Source organism: Leptinotarsa decemlineata, unplaced genomic scaffold (assembly GCF_025532065.1).
Source record: "Leptinotarsa decemlineata unplaced genomic scaffold, Ldec_3_MD MMD2_tig00004307_RagTag_RagTag, whole genome shotgun sequence".
In the NCBI taxonomy this organism is placed as follows: Eukaryota; Metazoa; Arthropoda; class Insecta; order Coleoptera; family Chrysomelidae; genus Leptinotarsa; species Leptinotarsa decemlineata.
In genome coordinates this window covers 14,065,939-14,084,698 of record NW_027412606.1, presented here as the reverse complement: position 1 = coordinate 14,084,698, position 18,760 = coordinate 14,065,939, and the positions used below count along the sequence as shown (strand labels likewise).

The 18,760-nt window shown below is 38.5% G+C and overlaps 1 protein-coding gene and 1 long non-coding RNA gene across 2 annotated transcripts in view; both read right to left on the bottom strand.

The window, feature by feature from the left end:
* TrpA1 (Transient receptor potential cation channel A1) overlaps positions 1-18,760 on the bottom strand; it is a 130,484-nt gene that overhangs the window by 41,181 nt on the left and 70,543 nt on the right. Inside the window, exons 10-12 of the mRNA XM_074179026.1 lie at positions 18,171-18,349; positions 15,120-15,399; positions 4,905-5,074 (exon numbers count right to left, since the gene is read on the bottom strand). Coding sequence (XP_074035127.1) covers positions 4,905-5,074; positions 15,120-15,399; positions 18,171-18,349 — 629 coding nt within the window. The remainder of the gene's footprint in view (positions 1-4,904; positions 5,075-15,119; positions 15,400-18,170; positions 18,350-18,760) is intronic.
* LOC141483932 (uncharacterized) lies at positions 13,408-13,981 on the bottom strand. Its single transcript, XR_012466374.1, has 2 exons — positions 13,822-13,981; positions 13,408-13,743 (listed from the first exon to the last, which is right to left on the bottom strand). It is a non-coding gene; the product is annotated as an uncharacterized lncRNA (long non-coding RNA).

Genomic DNA, 18,760 nt, shown 5'->3' with positions numbered 1-18,760 from the left:
AAGGGGTGGATAAATTATATGAAATATGACCCGTTAAAAGAGTTGGAAAACATATTCCAACTTAGTTGTAGCGATAATTCCCTGAATGGTTTCTGTGAAGTGAATATAAAATATTTTCGAATTGTTACCAGTAAGAAAAGAATATAGTATTGAATATTCGAAACCACTGCAGGAATTTGGGTGGATGTTAAAACTATCAAAAATAATATTGGTGAGAAGTTGAAGCTTAGTTTCTTCACTCCAGAATGAAACATGTCGTCAAGTGAACATGTCGCTCTCGTTGCGGAACTCAATAAGCTTAAAAAAGTGACTTAATAGATCTTTTAGTCTTGAAAGCTCTTCCCGAGAGTGCTTCTGAAAATAATACTACAACAGCTTATGAAAAACAATGTGACATGTGTAAGTTGTGAAAATGTTACTTCAGTTGATTCATTAGATCCTGATAAACACCAGTTACAGTTCAACGTTATAAAAAGTAAGCAGATTGAAAGAGAGCTCCCGAAAAAGTAAATGATCAAATGGCAAAAAGGCTTCGTGATCAGGAAGAGATTACATTTTTATTGAAAAAATCTAACCGTAAACCAAAATAAGGCGGTCGATACAGTGATCTCTACCAACAGAGATAAAAACTGCGTGATAGTTGATAAGGCTCCGCTATAGGCGCTATCTTCGATTCGGGAGACTGAACACAAAGGAACAGAATGCAGACACCAGTGATCGTCGACAACCCACTGCAAAAGCACAAAGAGGAAAATCACGAATACTGAAAATGGGTTCAAATACAAATCAAAATTTAAAAATTCAGGGTGCCGCCAAAGACTTGGAGTGGTTGTACGTTGGCAGAGTATCAGGTCATGTTGAAAATGATGCAGGCATTCCTGAAGGAATCGTTCCTCAATCAAAGTATGAAATGTTACAGGTTGAACTTTAAAGGTAATAACAGTTCATTTGAAGTGGGTGTCACAAAGGCGTGTAAAGAGTTCATGCTCAAGAGTGATCGTTGGCCGAACAATGTACTTATTAAAGAATTTAAATTTTTTCGTAACTAATGTCAATACCTCTTGTGAAGATTATATCCAGGTGATACCTCAACGTAAGACAATCACCCTGAAAATTGCCCACTTGAACGTAGGCAGTCTGCGAAACAAAGTGGATAAACTTGAATGTCCAAAGGTATTTCTCGAAAACATGGAACACTTTCTAGAACACTGAAGCATACTAATGTGATTATATTTATGTGTGGCGATTTCAATTTCAATTTCGACGACAATATGAATGCCAACAATGCCAAAACTATTCGTTACCTTTTTTCATGTAACGGGCTGTACAAGCGCATATCCGAAGTCACTAGAATTAGTAAAAATAGCAGTTCTGTTATCGATAATATCTTCACGAATATAGATAGAGACATCAGCAGTGAAGTGATTCATGTCGATTTTTCAGATCACCCTCTACAGAGTGTTTCTGCATAAATAGAAACTACTGAATATTCTTATCACAGGGTTTTCAGTCCCAGCAATAAAGATTACTTCAAATATCTTTTATCTTGTGAATCTTGGGAATTCATTGACAGAGCTGATCTAAACTGCGATGAGACATTTTCTATTTTCTATAATATTCTTTTGGAACTGTTCAATATCGATTTTTCTCTAAAACAAAACAGGAAGCGAAATGAAAATAAAAAAATGCACAGACTATGGATCACTGAAAGTTTTATTAGAGGTTTATTCAGACATCGAGAATCGAGACAAATGATGACATTCTTCAACGATATAAACTGTTACTCAATTGCCACCATAAAAAAATTAGCCGAGCAAAGGAAGAGTATTACGGAAACAGGCTCGCATCAGCCTAAAACGAATCAAAATCTGCGTGGTCAATAATTAATGAGAACACTGGCAAAACACACAAAGCTGCAAAAAGTAATGGAATTATCAATGGTGATAATCAACTCATAATAGAACCTAAGGAAATAGCTCAAACCTTTAATTATTTCTTTGTAAACTCTGTAAAAGACCTGGTGAAACATGGCCGTCCAATTGGAGAGACTCACAATGATATCAAAATAAATTATCTTTTCTTTAAGTCCTATTGATGGAACAGAGCTGCGTGATATACTAAAGTCAATTGCCCAAAAACACTCTTGGGGTCTCGATGAAATCCCATGCTCCCTCTTATATGAAGTTGCAGACGAAATCTTAACACCTTTCACAAATCTGATCAACTCGTCTTTCGTTGAGGTCCCAATTCATAAAAAAGGTAACAAAAAAACCGTCAATAATTACAGAGGCATAGCCCTATTATCACCTTTCTCTAAAGCTTACGAAAAAGCATACAACAGACGTCTTACCGACTTCATGCACAGGTATGGAGTTCTCAATAAATATCAATTTGGTTTTCAACAAGGATTAGCTACTAAAGACGCAGTTCTCTCCTTGTATAATTATATTCTCAACAATATTGACACTGATAATAAAACCTTGAAAATATACTTTGATCTCACTAGGGCCTTCGATAAGGTTGATCATGATTTACTTCTCAGTAAACTATACAACTATGGTGTGCGAAGCTCCGCACATAGTTGGATGGAAACATATCTCCAAAACAGAACACAATGTGTTAAACTGTATGAAGATGCAAAGACCCACATTATTTATTTCATTCGTCAATGATCTCTGCACTATAAACGAAAATAATTTCACTGCCCGATTCGCTGACGACACCTCTTTTACTGAAAATTCGGTTAATAATATGAACTCTTACTGCTACAGCAATGGCCTTGTTTTAAATATCTCTGAAATGAACAGCATTGTATCAACTCCAAAAAATATCGATTAAAGTATTCTAGTAAGATACGACCATACTTAAATAGAACAAAAAGAAGTCATTAAATTTCTTGGGGTACAAATCGACTCACACCTCACTTGGTGGCATCACGTAGACTATATAACTAACAAGCTATCTAGACATTGTTATGTTCTATGGAATCTTAGAAAAATTGTTCCTTCTCAATATCCTACTCAATTACTATAATGCATATGTTAACTCCACCCTAAAATATTGCATCATTTGTTATGGAAATTCAACCAGAATCAATGAAGTATTAGTTCTCCAAAAGAAAATCCTAAGAGTTATGACTTACAAGGGTCCCACAGACTCATGTAGGGATTTATTATCAAATCTCAAAATTCTAACAGTCATCTGATTATATATACTTAACTGTGTATCTTATGTGAAGTCACACGATGAAAACTTCACAAGCAGAAAAGACTTAGTCGAGCTACAGGATGTAGTCTTCGCGAAAATAAGATGATTTCGATTCAACTTCATCACTCATCTATTTTTTCAACAGGTCCTCACATTAAATTATATAATAATCTTCCTATCGACATTAGAAACTTCACAAGTCGTATATAATCCAACGCCCTTCGTGGTATTAGCCAGGGGAGTAGTTGTTTTCTGATAGGCGTCAGTCCATTCAACCTACTGTGAAGGTATATTCGAGACTGGCTTGAACGTTTAAAGTTCATTTCTTTAGATTTGTTTACTGCCAGTCTTTAAGCACAGCCCACTGACTAATAAGAAAGTTTTTTTTCCTTATTCAGAGGTATCGGGCAAATTTCGGATATGCAGTTAGTTAGTACCTCGTCCACTAGATGGAGTGACATTTTGTTGTTCGCTCCAACTTAGGAAGAGGAATGAAATACTCTGAAAGAATTCCGATTTTCAATTATGGAATATAATTGACTTCAGGTCGATGATGACCACTATCTTGCACTGATGAGTGGTTAATGAGCTCGAAACCGGTCTGCAAGTGTGCTCGTTCCAAAATTGAAGGTTGACTCTTTCAGTTTTATTGCCAATTGCATATGCAAGAAATTTTCTGTGAAGATTCCTGCACTGACGCCTGTCGGATATAATCCAACGCCCTTCGTGGTAGTATCCAGGGGAGTAGTTGTCTTCTGATAGGCGTTAGTATATTCAACCTACTGTGTAGGTATATTCGAGACTAGCTTGAACGTTTAAAGTTCATTTCTTTAGATTTAATTCCAAAATAATCTATTTACAAATATATGTAGATCATGCAGGGAAGTAATGAATGTCATTAGGAACTATCATCGATGATATGAGTGGATTAAAATCATTTGGGACATACAGTCGTGATTTTATGAATGAATTGAGTGCTTCATCTTGTAATGTTACAGAGATTGGTGCTGAAGAGGCGAAAAAGCAAGTGTATTATTCCGAAACGTCAAATGTCCACCATTGAGGATGATCAGTGTTCCATCTAAGCAAAATTTTCTCTTTTTCATATAATATACGAGTATTGTGTAGCAATGTTGTGAATAATATCTGATTCAATTCCATAACGAATGTTCGGGGAATAAACTGGATAGGAAAAAGTGTCTTTTGTAAAATTCAATGTAGTTGTTTCGAGAAGGCATTTTCTACTAGTTTGTATCTGGAAGTTACTTCTTTGCATGATCTACGCATCTATGTAAACAGTTTATTTTTGAATTTTTCGATTTCTTCCTTTTTTTGGATGTTTCCTTCATTTTTTTTTTGTTTAAAGATAGAAAAGAATATTATTGGAGTTCAATTCATCTTCAGGAGAAAAATTAATCTCACTTGGTTTGTGGGAAAATAATTTTGAAAGTTACTTTCGATCGATATCTGTATGTACAAGGGAATCTTGTTGACTCACTTTCTTTTTTGTTCAAGATGCTTTCTTATAAATTCGTCATTAGAAACGGTTGTAATTGAGTTAGCAATTTTTGAAATGAATCTTCTGGGGACTTGAATCTTCTATTCATTTTGAATTTTCAGAAAATTGGAGATGAAAACTGAGAAATTTATCGAACTATCACTTCACTTTTTTAATACATGGAAAAAAATTCGCTGACCTGTTATCATGTGTTACCATCGCCAAGGCTGCTTCAGGAAATTTATAATAAATTGCGTAGTCTATGGCACTCATCTCCATTTGGTTATAAAGGAGTTTACATCCCAGATTGAGGAGTAGTCTAATAGTGTTCGATTTATTTTCAGTTGTTGCTAGATGCAGTGATGTGTTCTGAAAAATAAAGGTAGATATTCAGTAACAAATTATGACATAATAATAAAAAACTAATTCAATTAGAAAAATCAGACAGAAAATAATAGCTGGACTGCAATGAATGATAACAAGTTTTATTTTCCAGTGACTTAATTCGTAAAATATGTGTTCCAATAATTGAAAATCTATTGCGGCAGTTTTATCGCCAACAGCAAATGCAGGAATAACTTCAGTGAAGAAGAATCCTGCACTGACACCTGGCCTGAACGAATTGTTCTTTTAGATGATTTGATTTATAGCCAGTATTTATAGCCAGTATGCACGCTGACTTATGTACTAATGCCGCGCAGAAAGTTGAAGTAAAATCATCACCTGCGCAACGCCTTCGATTTGGATCAGTTCGAGTCGATCATTCGTAGCGATTAGATGTAACAGCGAATAACCATAGAGTGACTATCTGGGATAGTCAATGACCTGAGTTCTCATCAGAACTACTCGTGTGCGAAGCACATAGTTAATTATTTACCTTTTTCAGCTTCTCTTTTTAGTTTTTTCAGAGCCCTATAATGGAAATTATGGAGGAAAAACTGGAATTCCTAGAGAAGGAAACATATATGCTGCATTAGCAAAAAGACGAATTAACCAGCTCGATAAAGCAGTTAAACGAAATGTTGAACTACATAGAAGCGAAGTTGATGTGAAAAATGAATAGAGAACTAACCAGGGAAAAATCTGGCATACGGGCTGAAGAAGTCTAAATGCCAGAACAACTCATTTTGGAAGCAGAAACCTGCTGTGAAGACCGCGAAAACAAAGAAGAATCGAGACAAACCAAACAGCCACATGGCCCGGAGATCACTTTTGAAACCGAATCTGAGGACGGTTTTCAGACAGTAGAAAGGACCGCAGCTGCAAAAAGCAGCTGCGAGAAAATCAGAGGAAACTGACTGGAGAAGTGACACCAACCTCGACTACAACAAACAAGAAAGTGGTGCCAACCGTAGGTTCAAATATGCCGCCACCAATAGTTCTTCACGATAGTCAGAGATCGAACGAAATTTCCAAAGACCTGGGAAGGAGAAGGATTCAGTACCACCGGGCGAGACTAACGAAGGATGAAATATATATTCATACAAACAATGAGGATGAATGTCGAAAAGCCATAAAATACATGGAAGAAAAGTAAGTAGACTTCCATACCTACTTGGTAAGGAAGGAGTGCGATTTCCTGGTGATCCGGAGAATACCAGAAAATGTGGAGGAGGTAGACGCCGCAATCGACCTAGCCAAACAAGAATATACAGTCCTGGAGTGTCACCGATTGACATCCAGGTGTACGAAAAAGGTTTTACCGCCTTTTCTGGTAAAAGTACCAAAGAAGGAAGGGAAGATATTCGCATTGAGAACATGCGTGAACCTTACCGTGCGGGCGGAGCCACAAAGAACGAACAGGGGTCTAGTGTCTCAATGTCACCGGTGCCAGTTTTTCAGGCCCGCTCAAAGATGATACCACGCAACTGCGCGTTGTGTAAAGTGTAAAGAAAACCATGACACCAGAGAGTGCCAAAAAATAAGAGAGACGCCAGCGGAATGCGCCAATTGCCTGGAAGCGCATCCAGCTAGCTACAGGGGGTGCAAAATATACCCCAAACCAAGGAGAGCACAATCAGCATGGAACATTCCCAGGCAATCGGATTTTCAAAGGCCCAAACCTGAAGTAAGGCGCACCGAAGGCGCAGAGAGCCGGAGGCAATGGAAACAACAATGACCTAATAAACGTACTAGGTAAACTGACGACCGAGCCGCAAGCGGTATTAACTGCACTACTGACAGTACCCGAAAACTGTTAATGCCAGTACGGATAAAAATCGGATCGTGGGACAATAACGGTGACCAAGATCAGAAATAACACGAATTTTCGCATCCCAGGATGTACTAAGTATAGGACAGACAGGCCAGGGGTCGTCTTCCGCCGGGGGCGCGGCACTACAACTCGGAGAGGCAGTAGCGATCAGAGTGAAACTAAAGCTCCACGAACAGCTGAGGATATTATCGGTGTACCTACCCTCTTAGGAAAGACTACAGAGAGCCGATGTAGCAGAATTGTTCTCAGACCACCATGCAACAGTAGCCAAAGGTGACTTCAACGCAAAGGAATGGAACGGAAACAAAAGAGGTAGAGAACTCGCCAGACTGCTAGAAGACTTTGAGGACACTGCGTTAGTTGCTCCAGAAGCCCCAATGCACTACCCACGAGAAGACCACATCCCAGACATTCTCGGCCATAGTGCAAAACATCCCTACATCGAAGATGGAAGTACTAAATGAAGGATCGTCAGATCATAACCCTATCCTATTCACAGTATAAATTGGCGAAAGGGAACCAGACGAATCAACGAAGAGATAGGAGTTCTCACTCCCATCGATATCAAGAACAAAACAACTAACAATAGTTGGCACTCTACGCGAAAACACGGCTCTAATGGCGAGATCAACTAGCCATGCGCAAGTTACCAGATACTTACAACAGCAAACGGACAGATTAGAGGAATGGACCAACCTTTATAAATTAGTATGAACTCTGGCAAGAGTCAGGCAATACTGTTCACCTGGAGGATGGTACACCCGGAAGAAAACGTCATCTTCAACGGACAAGAGATTCCGGGGACCAACGAGGCGTAATGCCTGGGAGTCACTCTCGACAGAAGGCTAACGTTCAGGGCTCACATACGGCAGAGAGTAGGGCTGGCGAGAGCCGCCCGACAAAAACCTATATCCGATCATAGATCGCTGAAGCAACGTAAAACTGCTGCTAATTAAGACCAACAGCCATCTTGGGTTCTTCCAGGCTGGAGCCTTGGTCCCTTGCCCTTTGAGCTGGATAATCAAGACCGTACTGCTCCCAATCATTTTGTATGCCTGCACTGCGTGGGGCGCAGCGATATACAGACGCGTGCGAGCCACCGTGAACGCTCCAAGATATGTACTAAATAGATTCATATACCAGGAACTGGACCTGGACATCCACTACGCAGACACGAAGCAGAATCAGAGACCACTTCCGAGAGTTGCTGTCAGGCTGCTCCGGTAAGTATAAAAATTGTATGAACAGACCTAATATTCACTTCTCTTTTAGATCTTAAACAAACACTAGTTCGCGACTAAAAGACACTTGTCTCCGGTTAGTCTGAAGAGGCCCCATGCAAAAATAAAAAAGTCACAGATGAAGAAAGGATGACTTTCGACCGCAGAAGGTCAGATGTCAAACTTGCTGAGGTGCCCATGGGCCGGTTGAGGTCCACTCTGCAATGAGTGGGGGTGGATGGACGAGATTCTAGCTTCTGCACACAGTAACCGTGTGAGGAAGATTCTCAGGGCACTCAACCCAGAAGGTGCATGGGGGTCTTCGATTTGGAAGATTCGTTGAAAGTTATTTTGCACACTGCCGTCGGTATCTGCAAAGTCGTAGGTCTACATCAGAGGCAAGGGGTAAGGTGTTTTCACCTGAACCTGGAGTCATATGCACCTTTCTGGAATATGAATAATATTGAATTTCTACACATATTTGAATTTATTATGGGTTTCCATTGATGAATTGACATTTTTATTCATTATTTTCATTATCGGATAATCAGTAATTACTGTGGTTGATTGTGAGACCGAGATAGTAGGCTTATGGTATGAGGAATAAGATACATATTGTAACGAATTGAAGAATTAACTGTCTTGAACAAATTTATTTTAACAATACTTCACTATCACAACTAATTTATATACACCACTTAGCAACTAACACTAAATTTATCTTCACTGTTTGTTAACCACTCGATTCACTTTCTAGATACAGACTCCCTCTCTGAGCGAGGACCCGACCTTTTATATTGGTAACGAACGTTCTAGATACGTCTAGCGGTTTCGGTACTCATCTATTCTTTTCGTGGCGATTCGTCGATCGCATTCCTTTCGCGGCCCAGCCTGTCAAGCCCAGAGGCTAATTTCGGGATTGTCAAGTGCACGAGATTCTGGTCGAGCATCGTCTCCTCCAGTCTAGTAAGACTCCTCCAGACATCTTCATAGGACGGTTTGTCTCGAGAATGCTTTTTGGTTACCAAGTAGAAGATGCTTCTCTGACCCTTCTTCAACTGTAGCACTCCTCCGACTTCTGGAATCTGTCTCGTAATGTTTGGAGCTGACTGAATTTCTTGTTGAATACCACAGCGATGCCTTTGGACATTTGGAGATCCTCTGCCACGCAGTGAGCTAGTGCGTAATCAACTGGAACCTTGAAAAGGTCTCGTGGCTCTTCTCGAGTTACGCCATTCCATCCTCTGATGGTCTAAGGGCGCGAACTTGATCGTGATTTCCAGCATAAGGAGCCAATCTAATAAAATGGACGACCCTAGGCTTTCCTCGAGGTGGCTTATGGATTCGGTAGACGAGGTCAATAATCTTTTTCATGATTTTGTACGGATTTTGTACGAGTTCCGCAACTTCGGTGATAAACCACGGCGTCGCTTAGGGTTGTACAGCCAAACTAGGTCACCGGTTTCTAATTCTCCAGCATTCGCCTTGATGTCATAGGCCTTCGTCATTCTATCGCTCTCACTCCGGATGTTCAGACGGACTCGTTCATGGATGTCGTCCATTCTCTGCCGAAGCTTGCTGATATAGTCTCCCGCCGCAGTGTCTTGTTCTGGCGGCGTTCCAAACTTCATGTCGCAAGGAAGCCGCAGCTCTCGGCCCATTATAATATTGGCAGGGTTTGGCCAGTTGACTCGTGCACTGCCGAACGATAAGCCAGCAGGGCTTATCGTTCGGCAGTCTCTTTGATGGTCAGAGACTACGTTGGACAAGTGGCGGTTTATGGTCTTATTCATTCGTTCCACCATTCCATCGGACTGTGGATGTAAGGCTGTGGTTCTGGTCTTTCGAATGTCCAACAGTTTACATATTTCTTGGAACAGGTTGGACTCAAAATTCCTGCCCTGGTCCGAATGCAGCTGCAATGGAACACCGAATCGACATATCCATTCCTTTACCAGGACGTCAGCGACGGTAAAGGCTTCCTGGTTGGGCAGGGCATAGGTTTCTACCCACTTACTGAAGTAGTCCATGGCTACCAGGATGTATTTGTTCCCATGGTCGGACTCTGGAAACGGGCCGGCGATATTGATGGCAAAAGGACTACCCACGCGCACGTTATACTGGCGCATTGGAGCTTTCGGTCGTATCCTAGGTCCGTTACTGGCAGCGCATACAGCACACTATCTGCACCAGTCCATGACGTCGGCTTGACAATTAACCCAGTAAAACCGTTGTCTTAATTTCTGGAGGGTCTTCGTTACTCCCAGATGTCCTCCAGTGACTCCATCATGGATTTCTTTGAGCACCTCCCGTCATCTGCTCCTGGGTACCACTGTCTGGCGCCTTTCTTCTGCATCGTCTTCAGACTCCAACACCCGCTTCAGAACCCCGTTTTTCAAGGTAAGGGAGTTCCATTGTGCCCAGTAGTAGGACTTAACCGCTGGCGAATAACCTGCTACCTCCTGCCACGATGGTCTTCGATTATTTTTCTTCCATCCGATGACTAAACCAAGATCTGGATCTTTCTTTTGGTCTTCCCTGATCATGTTGTCCTTCCAGTTGTCGTCTTTAGCTGTAGTTCTATAAATAACTGATTCCTTCTCTTCTGCTCTTCGGTAATGTGAGCAGCCATCGGGACATGGTCTCCGTGACAGGGCATCTACGTTTTTTACGGGGGCTTGCTGTATACAGGATGACGATTTTTCCTTCTCACGGAACCTCTCTAGTTTTCTTGATTTGGTGTTGGTTCTTTGAATGCTTGGACATTTGCTACGCACATGCCTAATTTTCCCACGGTTCCAACATCTTATTGGTTTTCTCTCAGGCAACACTTCTTTCATTACTTTCCTGATAGTGGCCTCAATATCAGCAGGCACTTGTCCATCTTCCTCGATAGCTCGAACTTTGCTCTGGCTCTTGCAGGATTGTTTTGCAGCCTCAAACTCCAGAGCGCTCGCCAGTGCATCCATGAGATGTTTGGGATGAGCTAGCGTCAGGGCCTGCCTCGTTTCTTGGTCGCGAAATCCATCCAAGAATGCCTGTACTGCTGACCGCTCCATTACATTTTTGGGTGTAGCAGGATATGCCAGACGAACCAATCGATCTATGTCGACTTCAAACTCCTGTAGAGATTCTCCTGATTTCTGGCAGCGGTTCTTCAGCTGTGAATGATAAACGTGCTCTAGGTGGGCCTGTCGATACCGCAGCTCAAGATGCTTTACAAGTTGGTCATAGTCTTCCTGTTCCTGGCAACGCCAATGTTAATGCTACCGCTTTTTCTCCTGCATTCCACCATTCGCTCTGGCCGCAGCTTCAAATTGTCGGCGGAAATTTGCCCAAGGAATTTTTCCGTCGAACTGGGGCTGCTTCATGGAGAGCTTTCCTGGTTCAGAACTGGCTTTGAACTCTTTCAGTTCCAGAATGGAGTTTTCGGAAACCGTTTCTGTAGGGTGGGCAAAATTAACGATTTGGTTTTGCAACTTGCTAATTGTTTCCTTTATCTCGCTGATTTCTGCCTGAACTTCTCCTTTGATTTCCTTTACTTCTGTGTTCATTTCCTTCCTGAATTTATCTATCTCTGTTTCGATGGTTCCTATCCTCTCTTCGAGTTGACTCGCTACACCACAAAGTTCTTTCTTTAAGCCTTCTGCATTTTCCAGAAGTTCTTCCTTCAAACTATTCGAATTCTCTAGAAATTTCGAATTTTGTTGAAGTTCATCTTTTAAACTCTTCGAATTTTGTTGAAGTTCATCTTTTAAACTCTCCGAATTTTGTTGAAGTTCATTTTTTAAACTCTTTGAATTTTGTTGAAGTTCATCTTTTAAACTCTTCGAATTTTGTTGAAGTTCATCTTTTAGCGATTTGGTGTTCTCCTCAAGTTTGCTCATTATTGAACTCAAATCACCCCCAGAAACTTCGAATAAATATGTATCGGGATCTTCTCCTGATTCAATTAAGTTATCTCTTCTGGAGTACTGATTTCTTTCCGGAAGAATCCAGCTCTCTCCTCCAATTCTTGCTTCAATTCGGCGTTTCAAGTCCAATAGGCGCACTTTTCTCGAACACATTTCGTCTCTTATTGTCTCTTTTCCACAAAACTGAATACGTCCACTTATTTAAATCGAGTCCGAAACACTTATTTATTTTCACAAGTCTATTTTTCGCGAGAAAGGTCTATCAGTTTATGTTTCCGTAGTCTGGTACTGTCCACTTCACGAAACACAATGAATCACCAGTCTCTACGCGAAAGTTTTATAGTCAATCTCACCGTAATCCAAAGTTTGTCCACCAAGCGCTCACAAATTTATTTTAAAAATCCACTTCTGACCATTTGTAACGAATTAAAGAATTAACTGTCTTAAACAAATCTATTTTGATAATACTTCACTATCACAACTGATTTATATACACCACTTAGTAACTAACGCTTAATTTATCTTCACTGTTTGTTAACCCCTCGATTCGCATTCTAGATACAGACTTCCTCTCTCTCTCTAGATACCTCTAGCGGTTTCGGTACTCATCTATTCTTTTCGTGGTGATTCGTCGATCGCATTCTTTTCGCGGTGAGTCATATGTTTTATGTCTGAGATAACGATCAGGGTCGGCTTCAGATTCATTACAATATGTTTTCGAATGAAAATTAGAAAGATATCTAGAGAAAACTAAATCGATTGTTGTTCCATGTCATGTGGTAGGATCATTTCGGTTATTATTCATTTGTAGTTCTTATTCAATTTGTATTAAGTGCACCAAGAGTGTTCCCTCTTTGGACGCAAAATTAACATTCAAATCTTCTGTTAGAAATAGAGATGCTCGCACCTCTTTATCTCTCTTGCCCCTACGGTAATATATGAAACGTAACTCTCCTTCTTCCTATCTTCACTAACTTATACCTCCTTCTGAATTTCCGGTCGCCTCGCCCAATCAACTTCTCTTAAAGCTCTCATCACCTATTCACCAGCTCCTCTCCAAGTAGAAAACTAATCACAGCTTGGTTATCTTCAGTTGAAAGTTCATATGAACATCTGACTTACTGACTTAGAAATTGATTTTTCCAAATATTACTGATTCATGAGACTGTTACAGAATCAAGTGAAATATTTTTTATAATGGATCAATATACTGTTTCGTGCTAAAGTATTGCCACGTAACAAACATTTGAAGGAATAATTCATGGGTACTCTTCACCTTTCAAATAGACAACCAGTTCATCGGGGAGATGTATAATGGGTTGCATATCAAACATAGCAGAAATAAATGAAAACTAAAATAGCATAGTTTATATAAAAAGAAGAGATTATCATTCAAAACACAAGAGAAAGAGTATATCTAGATGCACAAAGAACCGTAACAGAATGCATAGTATTTGAAACATCAAGTCGTCTCTTATTAAAAACAATTTTATTCAGTATCAGGAATTATCACTCGAACACTATCTGGCCACGTTTCGTCTGCCGATGGTACGATGCCTATATTATATCGGTAATTCCAGTAAATATGCATCCATTTGAATGCTCGTAGCAATAATTTTTGAAAATTGATCCGATTTCTGTAATTTGTTTACATTCTTTGTGGTCGATTAGTCACTGGTCCAATAGTACCTGGAAATAACATTCAAAAAAATAAATCAGAGAAATATAGTGATTTAATATTATGTAGTAGTATAACTTGTTACTTACCTAACGAATATTTATTGTACAGAATCAGATATAGGATTAATTAGTAAATTGTAAACTTTATATGTGTCGTTTGTCAAATTCTTGTCAGCTGCTCAGTAGGTATTGGATGTCACTGATTGTAGATGACTGAGCTGATCAATTCAAGTTCCGGGCGGCAATATTTGAATTCAGTTATTTAAACGTATTACAAGTGACGTTACGCAACCGTTAACGGTCGCAACTGTTGTTATTGAATTTTCCGCGAATTTTAGAACATATAGAACAGAGGAATAGATGTAGGTAACTCCAGTGTATTGTGAGAAGCATAAAAAGGGGACAGGAAGGAAAAAAAGGAGAGGAGGGGCAGTTAGTAATGGTTGTGCATGGTAGCAACACGTCTTCTCTGTATTTTATGGTGGAATTTGTGGTTTTTACCAATTACGAAAAGCATTTCGAGTTTCAAACAGAGCAGACAATTCAAGGCGCAAGATTTAGTGTTTTCTTGCGACATCATCGACAGATTGTCGGATCCAAGGTTCCAGGCCAACTTCATTCCGAAGTTACCCCTGCTTTCTACACTGCATGGTATAAAGCAGTTTAGCAGCCCTCCATAGTGCAGGAATAAGTTATAACGAGATAAGTGCCTGGGGTGAGTTATCATATTTTCCAATTCCTGCATGCTGCAACCTTCCTTGTTGCTTACGCGACAGTCAACAGCTGAATAACAACCAGTAATAGTCATCATCGAAGAATTTACAGTTAGCTTGATCACACCGAACGCTTCATGCATGCTATGCATAGACTATAGTGCACATAATAGTGACATCCGCTTCGCAGACAGCCATCTCACCGAATTAGTAATTGTCGATTTCATATTGTTCATATGTTTCATATTTATAACAATATTTCATATACAAATGGGGTAGCTGCCATTGTAGATGAGGTGTGATCACACAAGCTCTTATTTGTTTTTAATTAGATTCAGAAGGCCTTTCCATACTTATTGTTGTGTATTAATTTATAAATCAATAAATCCGGTTAATTTCAAAACATCACCCTAGTGGTGGATTCATTTACCTTACCCACCCCCTACAAAACCGCTAGGCTAGCCGAGTGGTCATTCTTAACTAATCACCACAGTAACATATATTTTTTTGTTAGAAGTGACCATATAAATAAATTTGTTACTCATCGAAGATAAAGGTGAAATATCATCGTTTAGATCAAGATTATAATTATAAGAATTTATAACGTAACAATACACACCCACGTAATTTTGCGAATATGGAAAATTGCACAAGGCAAAGAAATTTACTCACCAAGTCTTTATCAGTTTGATCTAGCAAATGGGAATGTACTGAAAGCAACAACTCAATCGTTTGTGTATAACCATTCATGGCCGCCAAATGTAAAGGAGTTCTTCCATTATGGTCCCTGTGCAACAAAGCTCCTCTATCTAGCAACAATTTAACTACTTTTGTATGACCCTGTTGTGAAGCTATATGTAGAGGTGTCAATCCACCCCCATCACTTTCATTTATGATGAAAGTTCCTTTTTCGGAGTCAATGAGTTGTTTCACAGTATTGTATCGTCCGTATCTGTAATTGAGTAACATATAATTATTCACTATTTTTATACAAAAAAATGTGGGATTCTTCTGAAGAAAGGAAGAAAGCAAATGCTTTCAAAATAAACTCTTCACAAAGATGTGTAGATTATGCAAAAAAGTAACTTTCAGACCAAACTAGAAGAAATAAGCCCTCCCTAAACAACTACATACTTTCATATTGACATTGAATTACATGAAAGAAAAATACTTTCGAAACAACTACTTTTATATGAAAATTGAATTATACAAAATACACTTCAAGTTACTCATGCCATCGATGGCATCTCGCAATGACATTTATTGCTTACGACGCGTAAAGCCTCGTGTCTCGGGCCAAGTACCGACTTGTTAGAGCTTGTAGTGTACACGGTTAATCTAAGCAAATAACTTTGCACTTTATTATTTCGAGACTGTTTCGAAATATTTGCAGCAAGTAGTGAGATTTTGTAAACTATTTTTAACTTTTTTTTTCGAATCTGAATTGAAATTCTGATTTTTTTCACAAAAATGGAGGAACGACGTGTTTGGAATAGAGAAGAAACTCTTATGCCAATTGAAAATTTTGAACTGTATTCAGAAATATGGAATGTACATTGCAAAGATTTTACAAATAGAGTAAAAAAACAAGGCGCATTTGAAAAATTAGCAGAACTATTCAACACATCTGAACATAAAATTCAGCGCAAGCCACATAACTTGAGAACACAACTAAATCAGGAGTGGAGAAAAATTCAAAAGAAAAAGAGTGGAATGGCTTCTCGCATTTTGGTATCTTTTTTATATACTTTTTCTTTCACCAAATTCAGCAAAAAATTAAAATCTTCCGCAGACATACGTAAAAAAAATTTATCTGCTGAGGATCTTCCGTTCTCAATTCAGAGAGCAGCTTCTCATGTATGCATAACGTAGATCTTCGTTGAATCCATTTTCTGACGCAAATTTTTCTACGCTTTTTGTCATTTTCATTTTCCTTTATTTGTTTTTTAACTGAATATATATTATAACAGCAGCAGCCACTTGCTGAGACGACATTTTTCTGGAAGTGTGTGTACACGTTACTCATGCAAACGAACTTTCTAGTGTAATTTGCCGCAATGAATTTCGAAACAATTAGACTACAGTGTAGACACACCGGCAAGTACTTGGTGAAAAAACTTTCGCAAGTTAAGGGAAGGACACGAGAGACCAGTAGCATACGCAAGCATGAATTTGAAGAAAGCCGAACTGAATTATTCTACTATCGAAATAGAATTGTTGGGGTGATTTTTGGAATACAAACCTTCAGAGGTTACTTGTATTAGAATAAGTTCATTGTTATGACAGACAGACCGTTAAAGTGGCTATTAACAATCAAAGACCCTGGCTCTAGACTAGCTTGATAGGCTCTGACCTTGGGAGAATACGATTTTACGATAATACACCGAGAGGGTGAACTGCAAGGGAACGCTGACGCGTTAAGTCGTATGCACGATCGGGGGGATCACTACATTGAGACAGAGTTAGAAAAGTATGAAGAATATAGGAAGATACATCAAACGCCAAAAAATTATGAAGCTTATGATAAAGTTGGAAATTAATTTTTTGCCCCGGAAGAGTGGGTCTTAGCCCACTTTGTCTCTCGAGATTTTGCGAGTGGAGACGGAATCGCGCGTCAACTTAAGACAATTTACGGAGCAGTAGAAACATTGTTGCAACAAGAGAGAAACGTTGGACAAGTCGCAGAACTAAGACTACTAGAACGTAATATATATTACCTAGTTACGAAAGTTCAGTATTGGGACAAACCCTCATAACGAACCATGTGGGATGCTTTAATGATTGAAATTCTTTTTTCTTCATTGAAATGAAGAAAAGAGAATTGAAACTTTCTATGTTTCGTCCTACAAGGAAATTTTCAAAAATATACATTAAGATTAATTTATAAGTTTGAAAATTTATTTATAGGACATTTTCAAACTTCTATTATCTTCATGACTCTACTCAACCTGAACCTTTTTATCTCCTCGTTTGTTCTTTCATACGGTTAGAAAGCCTTAGTGCAGGTATTTATCCCCTCCTGTCATCCGGATGATAGGAGGTATTTCACCTACACTAAGGCGTTCTAACGGTATAAAAGAACAAACAAGGAGATACAACGTTCAGTTTATATATATATATATATATATATATATATAATATATATATATATATATATATATTACAATTTCTGGTTTATTCTCATATTAATTTACCATATTTTGATATTTTTTGTGGGTTAATGAGACCTGCTGTGATCTAGGGTTTGAATCTACTTATTTTTGTGTCCCTGGATGCAAATTTTTCAGTGGTGTTTATAATGTAATTTTGTTGGGTTTCAATAAAATTATTGTAGAGATTTTGTGTATTATTTGTTGAGAAAACATTACGACATGTTTCAGATTGTAACAGTCCTCATAATTTTGCATAATCTATTTTTTAATGTTTGCAAAGTCCGAATAATTTGAAGCGCGTTGTATTTCTATTTAGAGAACCAATTATAATATTATTTTCGGAAGTTGTACAATAATGAACACTTTTCGAAGTTAATTTTCAATTTTTGATTTTGAAATTATACTTTGGAAAGTTTCAATATAATGCTTTCAAAGTAAGTATTTTCAGCTTCGAATTATTATGTCGTTCAACATTACAATTCTCAACATTGAAAACTCTTCAATCGAATGAAATATGTATTTATATCAATAGCTTCCTGAAATGCTATTAACATGTATTGGATTTCTTTACCTGGCAGCGAAATGAAGAGGGGTTTCGTTGTAATTATTCTTCAGATTGATGCAGGCCCCCAAGCGAATGAGATTCTCTAAAGTCTTTATAAATCCCTCACGACTAGCGTAATGTAGAGGAGAACATCCATTTACATCTTTTTCATTCAGCAGCAACATGAGGCCTTCTTTAAATTGACCCTGCGTATAAATAAAGGTTTTGAAATCGAGTTGAAATACATCGCTATTATAGTCTAAGAAAATTCATCAAAAATCATGACAGGTGTCATTGAAAATAGAACTGCATCTAGAAACTTTTTGAAAAATTTGAATTTTCGTGCGAAAAAATTGCAAAATGTATAAACAGATGAATAGAAAATAAAAAAAATGGGTTTCGTATTTTTCAAATATTTCAAGAAATATGAAAAAGAACCTTGAAGAGAAAGAAACATTCTACAAAAATAATCCCTAAATTGATTGATGTAGCGTTACTACGTAATAGGAGATCATCATGAGAAATGAGAAATAAAACTCTCTATGTTCTTTATCACTTTCATTTGTAAAATTTTCAAACTAATACAATAAATACAATACATACAATTGTATTAGTTT